Source organism: Schistocerca gregaria, chromosome 1 (genome assembly GCF_023897955.1).
Source record: "Schistocerca gregaria isolate iqSchGreg1 chromosome 1, iqSchGreg1.2, whole genome shotgun sequence".
Taxonomy (NCBI): Eukaryota; Metazoa; Arthropoda; class Insecta; order Orthoptera; family Acrididae; genus Schistocerca; species Schistocerca gregaria.
The window spans coordinates 745,379,278-745,398,285 of NC_064920.1; the positions used below are offsets into that span (position 1 = coordinate 745,379,278).

The following is a 19,008-nucleotide window of genomic DNA, read 5'->3' on the forward strand; positions in this document are numbered from 1 at the left end:
TCCCCTCCACATCGAGGTCATTAGTGACAAGATACTAGCCCAGAATGTTTCAAAGATGGGAACGAAGTTGGCCATGCTCTTTCAAAGGGACTATCCCAGCATTTTCATGGAGAGATTTAAGGAAACCACGAAAAACCTAAATCCAGATGGCCAGAAACCTAGTAGAACCATCATCCCCCTCACTCCCTAGTGAGCTAACCTGTGCCACATCTCACTCGATACATTCCTAAAAGAGCCAACCAATATACTGCTTTGTCCTATGTGTATCTCACAAAAAGACAGTTTCGAAGTCACGTGGAGGCTTACCAGCAGTCATACTTCCTGTGGAAAAGGAAAAGGCAGCAGTGACAATGGTACACAAAGCACCCTCCACCACATACCACAAGGTGGCTTGCAGAGTATAGACACAGATGCAGAACAGTATAATATTTCTGCAATTGTGTGACTTGTCATTAGAAGAAAAAATATCTTTAAATATACGAGGGTCGGTCAAAAAGTAATGCCTCCCATTATTTTTCTACTTAAAAAAATTAAGTTAAGTGAAAAATTTGAATTTGGCGCCATTCCTCAAACCTTCTTCTGCAATCCACTGCAGTAGTAACATTCTGTGTCAACAGGTGGCAGCACAGCAGAAGTTTGTAAGCTGGCCGACATCGATGTTCGTTTGAGACAGCGTTGTGTGATTGAATTCTTGAATGCAGAAGGTGAAAAGCCCATACGCATTCATGAAAGACTGAAGAAGGTGTATGGTGTTGTGACAGTGGATGTCAGCACTGTTAGACGATGGGTTCGTCGTTGTAAGGAAGCTGAAGGGCAAACACCGTTGACTGACGAAAAGCGGAGCGGCAGGCCGGTGAGTGCAGTGACTCCACACAACATTCAGCAAGTTGATGACATCATTCGTGGTGACCGTCGGGTGACTGCAGATGAAGTGTGTCGCATTATTTCTCTTAGTAAAGGCAGTGTGATCACGATTATTAAACAATTGGGGTACTCAAAAGTTTGTGCGCGGTGGGTTCCAAGAATGTTAACCGATCAGAATAAAGAGGCAAGGAAAACAATAGCCTCCCAACACTTGCAGCGCTTCCGTTTGGAGGGAGATGAGTTTCTGAAAAAAATTGTGACCGGGGACGAAACATGGGTGCATTTTTTTGAACCCGAATTAAAGAGGCAGTCAATAGAGTGGCGTCACACAAGCTCGCCGAGGAAGAAAAAATTCAAAACTGTGCGATCGGCAGGGAAAGTTATGGCAACAGTTTTCTGGTATACAGAGGGTGTGATTCTGGTTGATTTTTTGGAGCAGGGATGCACAATAAATTCTGTTCAATACGTCACAACCCTCAAAAAACTTAAAGCACGTCTTCAGCGAGTTCGCCCAACAAAATCAATGGCAGATGTTCTTCTTTTGCATGACAATGCAAGACCACACACCAGTCGTCACACCTCTGACGAGATTGTCAAAATTGGATGGGAAGTTTTGCCTCATCCCCCATACAGCCCTGACCTGGCACCATCAGACTTCCATCTGTTCGGGCCACTAAAAGAAGCTCATCGTGGGATTCATTTTGAAGATGAGGAGGCCGTCAAAACATCCGTGCGTCAATGGCTTAGGAAGCAGAGCTGTGATTTTTACCGTGCTGGGACACATGCCCTTGTTCAAAGATGGACCAAAACTGTAGAGATGGGCGGAGATTACATTGAAAAATGACAAAATGATCCTCAATGTTGTGGTTTTCAATCTATGTAATTGCATTTAAATTTCCTGACAATTAAACGTAGAAAAAAAAATAGGAGGCATTACTTTTTGACTGACCCTCGTACAATGGTATGAAAAAATAAACAGAACAATCCAGCTTTCACAAACATTCACAGTTAAGACTCTCAAATAGTTCAAGGAAAGAAGTTCCTGAATTTTTCCTATATTTTAAAATGTACAGTCAGGAAACTGTGTTGCTTAATGTCACAGATGAATAAAAATGAATGCACAAAGTCTCATGCGGACTGGAACTAGAAAAAGTAAACAAAGCATGTGAAAAATGTGGGAGCATAGAGACATAGTTCAAAATAAAGGAAAGGTTACACACACACACACACACACACACCCACACACACACACACACACACACACACACACACACACACAAATTACATAAGCCTATGTACTAAAGCAAAACATATTTCCCATTCTGCGTGCATGCAAAACCTTGGAACTAACAAGGATACAATGATTACTGCTTGCATGTAAACTGTAGAGGTGTGCACGTAAGAAGGCTTCAACGTGAAGCATTCTTTGCAGAAAGATGAGAATGTTTTACCTATAGTGAACTCCGTGTGTGCTAAGTAACCTCACTATGCCTAAACTAACAGGAAAATTAATATTAAATGTTCCACACTGAAGCACCAGATAAACTCGTATAGGAACGCATATTCAAATACAGAGATATGTAACAAGGCAGTACATGGCACTGTGGTCGGCAATGACTACATAAGACACCAAATGTCTGGCGCAGTTGTCAGATTGGTTACTGCTGCCACAGTGGCACGTTATCACGATTTAAACGAGTTTGAATGTGGTGTTATATTCGGCGGACGAGCGATGGGACACAGCATCTCCGAGGTAGTGACGAAGTAGGGATTTCCCTGTACAACCGTTTCACGAGCATACCATGAATATCAGGAATCAGGTAAAACATCAAAACTCAAACACTGCTGTGGCCAGAAAAAGATCCTGCAAGAATGAGACCAACGACAACTGAAAAGAATCATTCAAAGTGACAGAAGTGTAACCCTTCCGCAAATTGCCACAGATTTCAATGCTGGGCCATAAACAAGTGTCAGTATGCAAGCCACTCAACGAAACATGATCCGTATTGGCTTTTGGAGCTGAAGGCCCACTCATGTACCCTCGATCACTGCACAACACAAAGATTTATGCCTTGTCTGGGCCCATCAAGACCGACATTGGACTGTTGATGACTGGAAACAAGTTGCCTCGTGGGACGAGTCTTTTTTTTAATGGGGCCAAACTGCTGAGGTTATTGGTGCCTCAAATTGTATTGATTGGGTGTATGTGTACGGGTATGGAAACAACCCATGAATCGATGGACTCTGCATGTCAATAGGGGACTGATTCAAGCTGGTAGAGGCTCTATAATGGTGTGGGGCATGTGCAGTTTGAGTGAGGTGGGACCCCTGATACATCTTGATACGACTCTGAAAGGTGACATGTACATAAGCATGTTGTCTGATCACCTGCATCCATTCATAACCATTGTACATTCTGATGCACTCTGGCAATTCCAGCAGGATAATGCAACACTCCGCAGTCCAGAATTGCTACGGAGTGGCTCCAGGAACACTCTTCTGGGTTTAAACACTTCCGCTGGCCACCAAATTCCCCAGACATGAAAATTATTGAACACATCTGGAATGCCTTACTAAGTGCTGTTCAGAAAAGATCTCCATCCCCCTAATACTCTTATGGATTTATGGACCACTCTGCAAGATTTAGGGTGTCAGTTCCCTCCAGCTCTACTTCAGACCTAAATTGAGTCCATTCTATGCTGTGTTGCGGCACTTCTGCATGCTCGTGGGGGCCCTACACAATAATAGGCAAGTGTACCAGTTTCTTTGGCTCTTCACTCCCTACAGGCTGCTGTAACAGAATGACACTGCTGGCTGAAATGTCATGTGGTACAGTGGTCATCACCATTGCGCATCACCACACCACCCACCATCTTATGTGCACACCACTATGACTAAGGGTTTCAAATTTGGAGTATCCCAATGTAACATACACTTTTAACATCAAATAGATCACATGCGACAATGCAAATTAAGTTGAATTAGATAATTAATTAGTAAAAATTGTTATTATATTCAAGGACTCACCACAATGTGTTGGAATATGACCATTCATCAGTCCTAAGGACCACGCTTTTTTAACAATATCCCATGGAAATTTCATTGTTCGATCATATTCAGCGGCAACAGGTATCACTTCTTCTCTTGCAAATTTTCGAGCAAGTTCTTGAAATTCTTTTTGTGTTTCATTTAACTCTAAGGCAGAAACAAAGGTTAGCTTCTTGTTGTGTAAGGCTCAAATAGTTGACTGCATTTATTAAAAAGAGGGAAACTAAAGATGTTCGTACAACCAGTAATGACTGGCTTCTAAGCAATATTTTTACTACTTTTTGAAAATGGAAGAAAAGAGTTTACAAACATCTACAGAAGTCTCTTTCATTCGCGAACGCGCACGCATACATGCATACTTAACTATACATACCTTTCGAATGCATGTCCTGTATTGTTATATAAATAAATAAAAGTTTTCCTAAGATGCAACAGCTGTGGTTAAATACTCTTCAAACTCAAAGAAACTTCACATAAATTAATGTCAATAGCTACAATAGTATTACTATGCATTTCAGTTTTTAAGTTATGAAGAAATGGATAGAAATTAGCAAGACACAATGAGAATTATTTAAAAAAAATATTACTTGGTTCTTCAAAATACATGAGAATTATACTCCCATAAGCCATGGACTTTGCCAAGGTAGATGCTTTGTGAGTGTAAACAACACATATAGCTGTACTGTAGGTGCAACTGCAGTAACAGGGTGTGTGTGGAGAGGCCAGACAAATGTGTGGTTCCTGAAGAGGGGCAGCAGCCTTTTCAGTAGTTGCAGGGGCAATATTTTGGATGACTGACTGATCAGACTTTTGTAGCATTTAGTCAACATGGCTCTGTTATGGTTTTGTGAAGGTCTGAACCCAAGAGGAAGCAAAATCTGTTACTATTTCTGAGGGTACGAAGATCTACCGTATCGCTTACTGATGATAGCACCCTCTTGGTTAAAATAACTACAATTCAGATCTCCGAGTGGGGCCTGCTCAAGAAAATGTTGTCATCAGGAGACAGAAAACTGATGTTTTAGGATCAGATCATGGAAAGTTAAGTACGCTAGACAATTTAAAAAGTAAAATGCATAGACTGAAGATAGATATAGTGGGAATTAGTGAAGTATGGCAGCAGGAAGGAGGTTATAAACAGAATATCAAACAGGGGTAATGCAAGAGCAGATCTAACAATTACTAAGAAAATATGAATGTGGGTAAGCTACTATGGACAACATAGTGAATGTTTTATTAACACAGTTGAGTTAGACATGAAGCCAACATCCACCACAATAGTATATGCCTACCAGCTCCACAGACGAAGAGAGAAACAATAACGAGCTAAAAAAATTGTTCCAAAAGTTAAGGAATATAAAATTACGATGGGTGACTGGAATTCAATAGCAGGAAAAGGAAGAGAAGAAAAACCAATCAGAGTGAGAGCAAGTGGACTTGGGGGAGGGGGGGGGGGGGATGAAAACGGAAAGAAGCATGGCAGAATTTTCCAAAGAGCACTAATCAATTATTGCACACACTTGATTTAAGAATCATGAAAGAAAGCTGTGTATGTGGGAGAGACCTGCAGACAGTGGAAGGTTCCATATCTAAAGTATAAAAATAAATATTTGCTTGTGCATTTTCTATGCTTTCCTATGCCATTCATTCACATGTGAAGAAACTTTGGTGAGTTGTTGTGCATAGAACTGAATTAATAATACAGGGTGATTCAAAAAGGACTTTACAATTTTGGAATTATACAGAAATTTATTGAGTTAACTTGCAAAACCAGCAGATGTGTCATTTCGTAGCAAAAATTCCCCAGTTTCACATAAAAGAGTCACTTTGGTACATTGTGGCTACTATTTTTGGTGAGGCAAACATCCCACTGGTAATCAGTTTTTTCCCTCACTTGTTGCAGCATATTGGGTGTGACGTGCAACAGAAGCGTAGACTCAATTTTTTAGGTTGGCTAAATTGTTTGGTAGGGGAAGAACATACGGCTTTAATGAAACCCCAGAGATAGCAATCCAGTGGTGTCAAGCCTGGGGAGCAAGGTGGCCATGCGATTGGCCCTTCACAGCCAATTCACCAACCTGGGATGTGACTATTGAGGAAACCTCCAACTTCCGTGAGGAAATGAGGAGGTGTAACATCTTGCTGGTAGTAAACCATCCCATCCCTGTCATCTTCAACTGATCAATGGAATTAAGAAGTTTTCTAGCATATCCAGATATACAATACGAGTGACAGTTTTCTTCATGAAGAAAGGGTCATACACTTTCAGTCTGCTAATGGCACGTAACACATTAACTTTGGAGCTGTCATGAATGTGATCCAGCATCGCATCTGAATTTTCACTACCCCATATTCTGCAGTTGTGGGATTTCACACGCCACTGATATGAAATGTTGACTCATCATTGAAGATTTTTGTGTTCAGGTATGTCTCGTCCTTCTCCTCTGATGCAACATTTCTGAACAGAATTCCCACTAGCAACCTTACCTGCATCACTAATATGCTGCGCCATTGTGAATATAGTTTCACGTGTAAATGCCCACGTAGTACTTGTCAAAGAGTCTTTTGTCGAATGCCAGTGTTGTCAGATGCACGTCATGTTCATTTTTGTGGAATGCGGGCAAAGCTCTCCCTAACCTGTTTGACAAAATCATCAACAAGTGGACTAGATGGTGATTTATCCTGTCGCAGTGAACAACCATCTCAACAAAGCTCTAATGTCAAGAGTAAATTGTAGGCTTGCTTGGAGGTATTCAGTGCAAAATTTATGCTGAACAGTTGTTGCAGAGTTCATTTTATGAAAATAACACCCACAGTGAGCACTGTCCGCAACAGTGTAAGTAGCCATTGTAACTGAGAACTAGTCTGGCACTCCTGGTGGAGAAACCAAGTACTGATGCACTACATGAACCAAACTTGAGGTTATTTGTGGCAAAATGACAAATCTACTAATACTGTAAGTTAAAAATAAAACAATGGAAAATCCATGATGGAATATAACAATATTATGAAAAGGAAAGTTGCTGCTGAGTCGCAGACAGTAAGGCCTTCATCAAAAATAGACCACACACACACACACACACACACACACACACACACACACACACACACACACGACTGCAGTCTCAGGAAACTGAGACCACACTGTGAGCAGCAACACCAGTGGGGTGGCAGACAGTAAGGTGCTGCAGGTTAGACAGAGGGCAAGGGAGAGGTGTGGAAGGGGGGTGGGTGGGGGGGGGGGGGACAGAAAAGGAGACAAGTAAAAAATTTGGGTGCTATGGTGAAATGAAGGCAGTGTAGTGCTGTAATGGGAACAGGGAAGGGGCTGGATAAATGAGGACAGAGACTATTGAAGGTTAAGGCCAGGAGGGTTATAGGAACTTAGGAAGTATTGCAGGGGAAGTTCCCACCTGCGCAATTCGAAAAAGCTGGTGTTGGTGAGGAGGATCCATATAGCACAGGCTGTGAAGCAGTCATTGAAATGAAGGATGTCATGTTTGGCAGCATGCTCAGCAACAGGGTTGTCAATTTGTTTATTAACCACAGTTTGTCTGAGGCCATTCATGAAGACAAGCAGCTTGTTGGTTGCGTACCCACATAGAATGCAGCACAGTGGTTGCAGCTTAGCTTGTAGATCCAATGACTGGTTTCACAAGTAGCTCTGTCTTGATGGGACAGGTGATGTCTGTGACCAGACTGGAGCAGTTGGTGGAGGGAGGATGTGTGGGGAAGATCTTGCATCTATTACAGGGGTATGAGGCATGAGGTAAGGGGTTGGGAACAGGGGTTGTGTAGGGATGGACAAGTATATTATGTAGATTCGGTGGATGGTGGAATACCAGAGTGAGAGGGGTGGGAAGAACAGCAGGCAGGACATTTCTCATTTCAGACCATGACGAGGGCTAGTTGAAATCCTGGTGGAGAATGTAATTCAGTTGCTCTAGTACTGGGTGGTACTGAGTTACGAGGAGAATGCTCTTCTGTGGCCAGACGGTGGGACTTCGGGAGTTGCTGGGAGACTGGAAAGATAAGGCAAGGAAGATTTGTTTTTGTACAAGGTTGGGAGGATAGTTATGGTCTGTGACGGCTTCAGTGAGACTCTTGGTATATTTTGAGAGGGACCACTTCAGATGCGACAACCATGACTGGCTCAGCTGTATGGAAGGGACTTCCATACAGCTGGAACGGGTGGCAGCTGTGGAAGTGGAGGTATTGCTGGTGGTTAGAAGGTTTTGATATAGACGGAGCTACTGATGTAGCCAGGTCGACATCCAGCAAGATGGCTTTTTGGGTTGAGTAGGATCAGGTGAAGTAAATGGGGGAGAAGTTGTTCAGAGGAATGTGGATAGGACATCCTCACTCTCAACCCTGATTGCAAAGATGTCATCAATGAATTGGAATCAGGTGAGGGGTTTAGGATTCTGGAAGATTAGGAAGGATTCCTCTAGATGGCCCATGAATAGGTTGGCATAAGATGGTGCCATGCGGGTGCTCATAGCCTTATCCCGGAGTTGTTTGTAGGTAATTCCTTCAAAGGAAAAGTAATTGTGGGTGAGGATACAGTTGTTCATGGCAATTAGGAAAGAGGTTGATGGTTTGGAATCTGTCAGGCATTGAGAAAGGTAGTGTTCAGTAGTAAAGGGAAGTGGCATAAATAGTGACAAGCAGAGCTGTAAGTTACCTTAATAAATTTCTACATCATTCCAAAGGTGTATAGCCCTTTCTGACTCACTCTGTATACCCCTACCACCTCTGGAGGTGGGGGTGAGAAAGCATGATTTATCAAATTATATGTGATAACAACTTACATTAACATGAACCAATTGTTTTTATGGTCACTAAACTCATTGGTGACAGCACCAATTACGTTTTATCCATAGGGATGGGAAGGAGATGGGAAAGAGAGGACAAAAGACAATGACATATCAGTATATCACACACACACACACACACACACACACACACACACACACTGCGACATTCTTTGCAATCCCATGGCTTCGGATGGGCGTGAAAAAGGGTGACGAAGGAAAAACTCAGGAACACCTGAAGCAATTTTGACCTAGTCTGGTGTATATATGATTCATTATTTCTATAAAAATACTGTGAGATACTCTCATTACACCCAAGAGTGAGACGGGGACATGAAGTTAGTTTGTTTTTGGAGTACTGTTTTTAAGTTGAAATAAGTATTGCTTTCAAAACTCCTCAATTTTTCATTTAAACCCAGATTCTTTTGACAAACCACATCATGGGAAAACATTAGGAATTTGAGTCAACTTTAACAAATGAAATGAAATACATACACTACTTATTTATTTCATCTTCAAGCACTTTTAATACTACTGATGTTAATAGTTTGCACAAATTGAGTAATACATAATGGCGCATAAAATAATAAAAGAAAACAGTTAAATCATGTAGATTTGCATACAAACACACAGTGAGTATAACTTAAAATTTCATGTTCTTTTGCACACTCAAAAAATTCCGCTGCGCCTTAGAATGCTGTTTTAGAAGCCAATTCTAGAGAACATTTCTGAAAGTTTTTGCTGAGGTAGTGTGTGCCTCGGTGACAGTGAATTGAACAGTTTTATTCCAAGGTATATATAGCTATTGTGGGTCTTGCTTAAGTCTAGTAAAAGGCTGGTCAATCTTTCCTTTTTGATGGGTATTGTGACAGTGAAATGATTAACACAATCTGTAGCTCTCTTGGTTTTCTTCTGTGTACACTAGGCATCGAAGTATGAATAATTATTAGACTGTCACGACACCCAGATTCTTGAAAAGTGGCCTACAAGATACACTGTTTTTGAAAATATCCATTAGACATCTGATAATTTTTTTCTTACACGTAATTACTCTCTTTGTCCTAGTGGAGTTGTCCCAAAGCAGTATGCCGAATGTTATATGGCTATGAAAAAATTCATAATCAAAAACTGAGCATACATGTTTCCACCCTCAAATGCTTTAAGCTTATGCAATAGGTATATGACTCTTAGTAATTTAGTGTATACCGAACCTGTGTGGAGATACCAAGTTAATTTGGAATACAAGCGTACACCAAGAATTTAGCTGACATGCAGTCACTGACATTGCATAAATTAAAAATTATATGTTTGGTTTTATTTTGGTTTACAGTTAATTCATTGTCTTTAAACCAGGTACTTATGCTGGCCTTGCTTTGTTCCTTTAGATCCCCTATGTCATTTCCAGTTCTAGTGAAATTGGTGTCATCAGCATACAGAACAGATTTACATGGCATTATACTAAGTAGATCACCAATATTGATTTTTTACGATAAGGATCAGAGTAAGAAACCTTGAGGCATGCCTTTTGAAACATATAGGAATCGCGCATATTATTAAAGTGTGCCCTCTGCTTCCTATTGTCAAGATACTGTTCTATAGGGGGGAGTTCTGTATCCTGAATGCCTTATCACCCCAATTTATCTATTAGAATCCGACAACTCACAGAGTCAAATGCCTTGCTTAAGTTAATCAGTAGGGCATCAACAGATGATTATGCTTCAAAGGCACCTGAGTATTGCCGAAACAACATTTTCAACAGCTTTTGGTGTTGAAATTTCCCTAAAGCCTGCTGAGTGTCAGTCTTCCATTGCAGGTGATATTTTTGTATATTTGTTGGTATATGTAACATTCTACTATTTTTGAAAGTATTAGTACAAGAGAAATACAACGGTAGTTATCAAAACATGATTTTTCCTCCTTTTTATGTAGAGGGATAGCTACTGCTATCTTTAAGCAGGCTGGAAAAGAAGAACTCCACAATGGGTGTGGTCTGATGTCCACTATCCTTTTCGTAACAAAATCTGTTAGACAAAACAAGTCATCTGATATCGAGTTGCTGAATTTTTCTACAGCTGCTGCAATGTCAGTGACAGCAATTTGTACCCACTTGAATGTAGATGTTGCAGGTTTGTTGTGTGATATGAATATGTCTGTTTTTCTAAATGTTTATTAATGCCTGATCTTTGGCTGTCCTTTTTTTTGTGCACTGGATGTCCTTTGTTACCATAATTAATAAAGAAGCTATTCATTTCATCAGATTTGATATTGCAGTATCATAAATGCTTCTGTTAGTATTACCCAGTTCTCATTTGATAAGTCCCCAAGCAACATTGAATTTGTTTTGTGGTTGCTATATATAGTCATTCGCCAATTTGTTTCTGTTTTATTATTTATAATCTATACCTTTTCATTAGTTGAAGGTACTGAAGTCTTTCTTCTTCAAAGATCTTTGATATGTTATAGAGATTAATGACCTGTGTTCTTAATTTCATGAGGTCCGGTGTGAACCAACAATGTAAACTTGTATGATTACTTTTGCTTGGTTCTCCTCATGTCTAATACTTTGGACAGCACATATTAAACATATTACAAACAAGACCGACAAAGTTGTTAGTAGCTTCATCAACATTTGTAAATCGAGACAGGAAGTTGGACCATTCTATCATACACAGCTGTGATCTGAAAGCATTGATATGAGTATAATTAACAATTCTAATGTACTTGGGTTGTTCATGCACCTTTACAAGATTTTTTTTTTCAGCAATTTTAACCATATCCTTTCATGATCTGATAGATACATAATCTTAAAAAAAGTCATATTTCATACATCTTTCTTTCAAAATTTGTTATAACATTGTCCAGAGAAAATAGCTGTCTTGTTGGTTTGTCATTTGCACAAAACATATTGTGTGACCGGAGGGTGTTAAGCAAGTGGAAGAACTTTGTTGATTCAACCCTAATGTCAATGTTAATATCCCCAAAGATTAAAATTTTATGTTTATTGCATTTCTGAAAGTGGAAGTGTGTTCTCTCTAGTACCTCTGAAGATATCAATGTTTCTGTCATGTGTACATTACACAAGCACTACAATTAATTTGGTGCCTGCCAATAACATAGCAGCTGCCTCAAATACATTTTGAATGTAGAAATTACTGGTTCAAGATTAGTGCATTTTGCCAAACGATCATTGCTGATGTATATCGAAGTACCTTCATACACTCCTGGAAATGGAAAAAAGAACACATTGACACTGGTGTGTCAGACCCACCATACTTGCTCCGGACACTGCGAGAGGGCTGTACAAGCAATGATCACACGCACGGCACAGCGGACACACCAGGAACCGCGGTGTTGGCCGTCGAATGGCGCTAGCTGGGCAGCATTTGTGCACCGCCGGCCGTCAGTGTCAGCCAGTTTGCCGTGGCATACGGAGCTCCATCGCAGTCTTTAACACTGGTAGCATGCCGCGACAGCGTGGGCGTGAACCGTATGTGCAGTTGACGGACTTTGAGTGAGGGCGTATAGTGGGCATGCGGGAGGCCGGGTGGACGTACCGCCGAATTGCTCAACACGGTTGTCGCCAGTGGTCGGCGGAAGGTGCACGTGCCCGTCGACCTGGGACCGGACCGCAGCGACGCACGGATGCACGCCAAGACCGTAGGATCCTACGCAGTGCCGTAGGGGGTCGCACCGCCACTTCCCAGCAAATTAGGGACACTGTTGCTCCTGGGGTATCGGCGAGGACCATTCGCAACCGTCTCCATGAAGCTGGGCTACGGTCCCGCACACCGTTAGGCCGTCTTCCGCTCACGCCCCAACATCGTGCAGCCCGCCTCCAGTGGTGTCGCGGCAGGCGTGAATGGAGGGACGAATGGAGACGTGTCGTCTTCAGCGATGAGAGTCGCTTCTGCCTTGGTGCCAATGATGGTCGTATGCGTGTTTGGCGCCATGCAGGTGAGCGCCACAATCAGGACTGCATACGACCGAGGCACACAGGGCCAACAGCCGGCATCATGGTGTGGGGAGCGATCTCTTACACTGGCCGTACACCTCTGGTGATCGTCGAGGGGACACTGAATAGTGCACGGTACATCCAAACCGTCATCGTTCTACCATTCCTAGACCGGCAAGGGAACTTGCTGTTCCAACAGGACAATGCACGTCCGCATGTATCCCGTGCCACCCAACATGCTCTAGAAGGTGTAAGTCAACTACCCTGGCCAGCAAGATCTCCGGATCTGTCCCCCATTGAGCATGTTTGGGACTGGATGAAGCATCGTCTCACGCGGTCTGCACGTCCAGCACGAACGCTGGTCCAACTGAGGCATGGCAAGCCGTTCCACAGGACTACAGCCAGCATCTCTACGATCGTCTCCATGGGAGAATAGCAGCCTGCATTGCTGCGAAAGGTGGATATACACTGTACTAGTGCCGACATTGTGCATGCTCTGTTGCCTGTGTCTATGTGCCTGTGGTTCTGTCAGTGTGATCATGTGATGTATCTGACCCCAGGAATGTGTCAATAAAGTTTCCCCTTCCCGGGACAATGAATTCACGGTGTTCTTATTTCAATTTCCAGGAGTGTAGTAGTGCTGACTTCTACAAAAACTTGATACTAAACAATAGCCTTATAACTTATACAAATATAGTTGATTCTCATTTAGCCAGTGCTTATTAATACATAGAACAAAATTTTTGCTTGCTCCTAGAAAAACACTAAGATCATCAACCTTACTGTTTCAAGATCAGATACTGACAGGCAAAAATACCATCGACTTACTACAAGATAGGGGGGAGGTTTGTCATGTCTAAATGTAGTTCACTTTGTACACTGTCAACAAAGTCAATCTCCATATTAAAAAAAAATTAATATATAAACATAAATAAAAATGTTGTGACATTGTTGATGTGATTCTAGCATTCTTTTCTGTGCATTTAGAATATAAGGCTCATTTACTACCATACTAAGAACTTTCTTGGTTACTACAAGTTTACTCAATCCATTTAAACATGAACCACAGCTAGCGTGAAATCTGCAGCCAATTTAATTTCCATTTATCATACAAACATTTTTGTAGTGTTTACATATATTTTCAGACTGTTACAGATTTACCGAGTGTTCCATTTTCACACTGTTGTTGTTGTCTTCAGTCCTGGGACTGGTTTGATGCAGCTCTCCATGCTATTCTATCCTGTGCAAGCATCTTCATCTCCCAGTACTTACTGCAACCTACATCCTTCTGAATCTGCTTAGTGTATTCATCTCTTGGTCTCCCTCTACGGTTTTTACCCTCCACGCTGCCCTCCAATGCTAAATTTGTGATCCCTTGATGTCTCATAACATGTCCTACCAACTGGTCCCTTCTTCTTGTCAAGTTGTACCACAAACTCCTCTTCTCCATAATTCTAGTCAATACCTCCTCATTAGTTATGTGATCTACCCATCCAATCTTCAGCATTCTTCTATAGCACCACATTTCAAAAGCTTCTATTCTCTTCTTGTCCAAACTATTTATCGTCCATGTTTCACTTCCATACATGGCTACACTCCATACAAATACTTTCAGAAACAACTTCCTGACACTGAAATCTATACTCGATGTTAACAAATTTCTCTTCTTCAGAAACACTTTCCTTGTCATTGCCAGTCTACATTTTATATCTTCTCTACTTCGACCATCATCAGTTATTTTGCTCCCCAAATAGCAAAACTACTTCACTACGTTAAGTGTCTCATTTCCTAATCTAATTCCCTCAGCATCGACTACATTTCATTATCCTTGTTTTGCTTTTGTTGATGTACATCTTATATCCTCCTCTCAAGACACTGTACATTCCATTCAACTGCTCTTCCAAGTCCTTTGCTGTCTCTGACAGAATTACAATGTCATCGGCGAACCTCAAAGCTTTTATTCCTTCTCCATGGATTTTAATACCTACTCCAAACTTTTCTTTTGTTTCCTTTACTGCTTGCTTAATATACAGATTGAATGACGTGGGGGAGAGGCTACAACCCTGTCTCACTCTCTTCCCAACCACTGCTTCCCTTTCATACCCCTCGATTCTTGTAACTGCCATCTGGTTTCTGTACAATTTGTTAATAGCCTTTTTCTCCCTGTAGTTTCCTCATGCCTCATTTAGAATTTGAAAGAGAGTATTCCAGTCAACATTGTCAAAAGCTTTCTCTAAGTCTACAAATGCTAGAAACGTAGGTTTGCCTTTCCTTAATCTAGCTTCTAAGATAAGTCATGAAGTCAGTATTGCCTCATGTGTTCCCATATTTTTATGGAATCCAAACTGATTTTTCCCCGAGGTCGGCTTCTACCAGTTTTTCCATTCGTCTGTAAAGAATTTGTGTATTTTTCAGCTGTGACTTATTAAACTGATAGTTCGGTCATTTCCACATCTGCCAACACCTGCTTTCTTTGGGATTGGAATTATTATATTCTTCTTGAAGTCTGTGGGCATTTCACCTGTCTCATACATCTTGCTCACCAGATGGTAGAGTTTTGTCAGGACTGGCTCTCCCAACGTTATCAGTAGTTCTACTGAAATGCTGTCTACTCCGGGGGCCTTGTTTTGACTCAGGTCTTTCAGTGCTTTGTCAAACTCTTCACACTGTATCATATCTCCCATTTCATCTTCATCTACATCCTCTTCCATTTCCATAATATTGTCCTCAAGTACATCGCCCTTGTATTGACGCTCTATATACCCCTTCCACCTTTCTGCTTTCCCTTCTTTGCTTAGAACTGAATTTCCATCAAAGCTCTTGATATTCATGCAATTGATTCTCCTTTCTCGAAAGGTCTCTTTAATTTTCCTGTAGGCAGTATCTATCTTACCCCTAGTGAGATAAGCCTCTACATTCTTACATTTGTCCTCTAGCCATGCCTGCTTAGCCATTTTGCACTTCCTGTCAATCTCATTTTTGAGATGTTTGTATACCTTTTTCACACTAACCGAGTTAAACTATTGTCCACAATTTTTTTTCTGGCCTAAGCTGCCAAGTGGGCAGTCTTGTGTGTGAGGTGTGCTTGCTTGTGTGCATGGATGGTGTGTGTCTCTCTGTTTTTCTTTTGCTAATAAAGGCTGTGGCTGAAAGCTTTGTGTAAATGTCTTAAAGGTGGCTGTCTGCAACTTTGCGTGTCTTCTCTATGCTACACAGCAATCTACTATCTTTTTCTACATTGTTAAATACATGTTACATATGCAGACACGGGTCAAGAGCTAGTTTATTATTTAATGATGAGATACAAATTGCAAAACCAGATTTTAAACTGCAAAACACTGAGGTACAGGTGTGCCTTCTGACAATTTTTTGGTCATGACATGAAAATGTCGCAGAAAAGTAGGAAATGAAAGAGAGACCTGAATAAACAGAAATAACTAGAGATTGTCTGGAGTTTCATACACAGCCTTGGGCAGTGAATGATGGAAAAAAGAGAAAAAAGATCACGAAAGTAGTAAGTGTAGCAGAGGATCAGATAGGCATTACAATGAATTTTACTGATGAAAGATGAAAATATAAAAATTCAGCAAATTAAGTGGGCAAAAACAGACACAGACGTTTAAAAAATGAGTAACAACATTAAAAAAGTTAAGGCATGTATAGCTCGAGTACAATTCTAGTGATTCAGAAGCATGCATGACTAGGTGAAAGATAGATAACTCTTTAGGGAGATTAAAGAGACCTTTCAAGTAAGCAGAACAGCTGTATGAACATCAAGAGCTCAAAAAGCAAGCCACTACTCCCAAAGGAAGAGAAAGCTGAAAAGTGGAGTTATATGTAGAAGGGCTATACAAGAGATAGTAACTTGAAGGCAATATTATAGATAGGGAAGAGGAAGTATATTTACATGAGATGGGAGCCATGACAGATCTATTCCACCTGTTGTGCAAGATATAGGAGACTGGAAAAAAAGAAAACATATTTCAAGAAAATACTTCCAGTTCCACAAAAGCAGGTGCTCACAGGCATATTACAGAACTATCATTTTGATAAGTCATAGTTGCAAAATACTGACAAATTGTTTAAAGAAAAATGGGAATACTAGTGTAGGCCAATGTACAAAAAAATCAGTTTGGATTCCACAGAAATGTAGGCCATTTATCCTAAAAGACAGGTTGAAGAGATGCAAATCTACATTTACAACACTTGTAGACAGAGAGAATGCTATTGACAATGTAAATTAGACTACAGTCTTTGAAATTTTGAAGGTAGGCTTAGCAGAGATAAAATACAGGAAGCAAATGTACAACTTGCAGAAGAAACCAAACTGCAGAAGTAAGGGTCAAAGGACATTAAAGGGAAGCAGTAGCTGAGAATGGATTGAGAAATGGTTGCAACCTATCCCCCATACGTAAAGTCTGTACACTGAGCAGGGCATGAAAGATATGAGAGAGAATTTTAAAGAGTGAATTTAAGTGCACAGAGAAGAAATAACTTTGAAGATTGCCAATTGCACTGCAATTGTCAGACAGAAAAGGGCTTGGAAGAGCAGTTTAATGTAATATCTTTAAAAAGTTATAAGATGAACAAAAATGACAGTAAAACAAAGGTAATGGAACGCAATCAAATTAAATCAGGCAGTTCTAATAGAATAGGAGGCACTACATGTAGCAGATGAGTTTTGCTATTTGGGCAGCACAGGAACTGATAGTCATAGCAGAAAGGGTGTAATATGTGGGATGGCAGTGATACGAAAAGCACTTCTGTAAAAAGAGGTATTTGTTACATCCAATAATCTAATATGAACGTGTTAGGAAATATCTTCAAAGGGTATTTGTGTGGCGTGTAGCCTTGCACTGAAGTGAAATGCGAGCAACAAGCGGTTCAGACAAAAATAATAGAACCTTCTAAAATGTTGTGCTACAGATCCATGCTGAAGACTACAGAGGTAGGTCTCGACTGAATAACTAAAGAGTGTGTATGGAATCTAATTGTAGAAAAAAAAACCTGTGCCACAACTTGACTAAAATAAGGGATTGGTTTGTAGAAAACACCCCGAGGCATCAGGTAATTCTCAATATCAATTGGAGGGAAGGGTACAAGGTATAAAATTGTAGAGGGAGACCAAGGTATGAACACAGTAACATGGTTCAAATGGCTGTACATTGTAGCACTTATGTAGAGATGAAGGGAGATCCCACAGGATAGGCTAGCACACGATCTGCAAGGAACCAGTCTTCAGGCTGAAAAAAACCACAACATTCTTCTTGTTCTCTTTCCTGAACTTCATAACAGATGATTGTATTGTCTTCTAGAAACTTACTGCCATACTTTTACAATGAATACTTCATTCTGATACCACAGAATAATAATTAATGAACGTCACTAGAAAGCACAGCACAAACTGCTTAACACGAAGAGCCTTTGAGGGTTACATTAACATTTTAGCCTGTACTTATCTTTTGTCAATAAGAATCAAGAAAATTCGACAGTAGCTGCTTGAGAAAAGACAGTTTCGCCCCCTCGTAATGTACATCCTGAAACATTTATGAGGTTGCTAAAAAGCAAATTATATATTTCGCCTAGTAAAGGAAACATCATGCAGTTTCGTAACCCAAGAAGTTCCACATTTGCATAACCCATTAAAAAACTCTTTCCAGTGCGTAAAAGGCGTTAAAGGTGCTCACCAAACGCGTATCCATTTGGATGGTGTCCTTCTGCTGCAGCTGGTTTTGCAGCAGCACTAGACAATGTCCTCAGGCCAGGTCGTAAAGGAATTCCAGCTATCTAAATAAAGATGGGGCAGATATGATGAGGCGTCACGTAAAAATTCACATTAAGGGTTCTATTCTGCAGCATTCTCAGGATAATGTTTTGAAAATCTTATGCTAGCACAAACTGGCTGACAAAACTGTAAACAAACAGATGATTACTAGCCATTAAAGACGTATAAATACTGATAAGGTAATAACTGCGTACTTTTCTTAGTGCGGACATCCTGCTGTCGGTTAATTTCTCGATTCGACGGTAGAAACTATTCAGCCAATTACCCACTGCCCGACCTTTGTACACATTACACAGCGGACTTTCCCCTCTACAGTCCACTTGCTTTAGAGGTGGCAAAAAATAACGTAACTGATAGAAATAACCGGTTACTGAGAAGTAAGGGTTACTGCTATAACCGTTCCTCTGATTCTGCCAGTTATTTCAATAACTGTTTAATGTAAACAGTGCCTCTCGCCATCTGTTGACCGAAGATCGTACTGCGCATTTGGAAGGCGTTCTATAGACCATGGGAATAACTGTGAGACTGCGCGCCATCTGTTGATA

The 19,008-nt window shown here is 40.8% G+C and overlaps 1 protein-coding gene across 1 annotated transcript in view; it reads right to left on the reverse strand.

Annotated features, from left to right (window-relative positions):
* Window positions 1-18,985, reverse strand: part of LOC126267573 (probable medium-chain specific acyl-CoA dehydrogenase, mitochondrial) — an 86,870-nt gene extending 67,885 nt beyond the window's left edge. The window contains exons 1-3 of the mRNA XM_049972877.1: window positions 18,658-18,985; window positions 18,366-18,465; window positions 3,892-4,059 (exon numbers count right to left, since the gene is read on the reverse strand). Of these exons, the coding sequence (XP_049828834.1) occupies window positions 3,892-4,059; window positions 18,366-18,465; window positions 18,658-18,675 (286 nt within the window). The 5' untranslated portion in view covers window positions 18,676-18,985. The remainder of the gene's footprint in view (window positions 1-3,891; window positions 4,060-18,365; window positions 18,466-18,657) is intronic.
* Window positions 18,986-19,008: the final 23 nt, after the last annotated feature.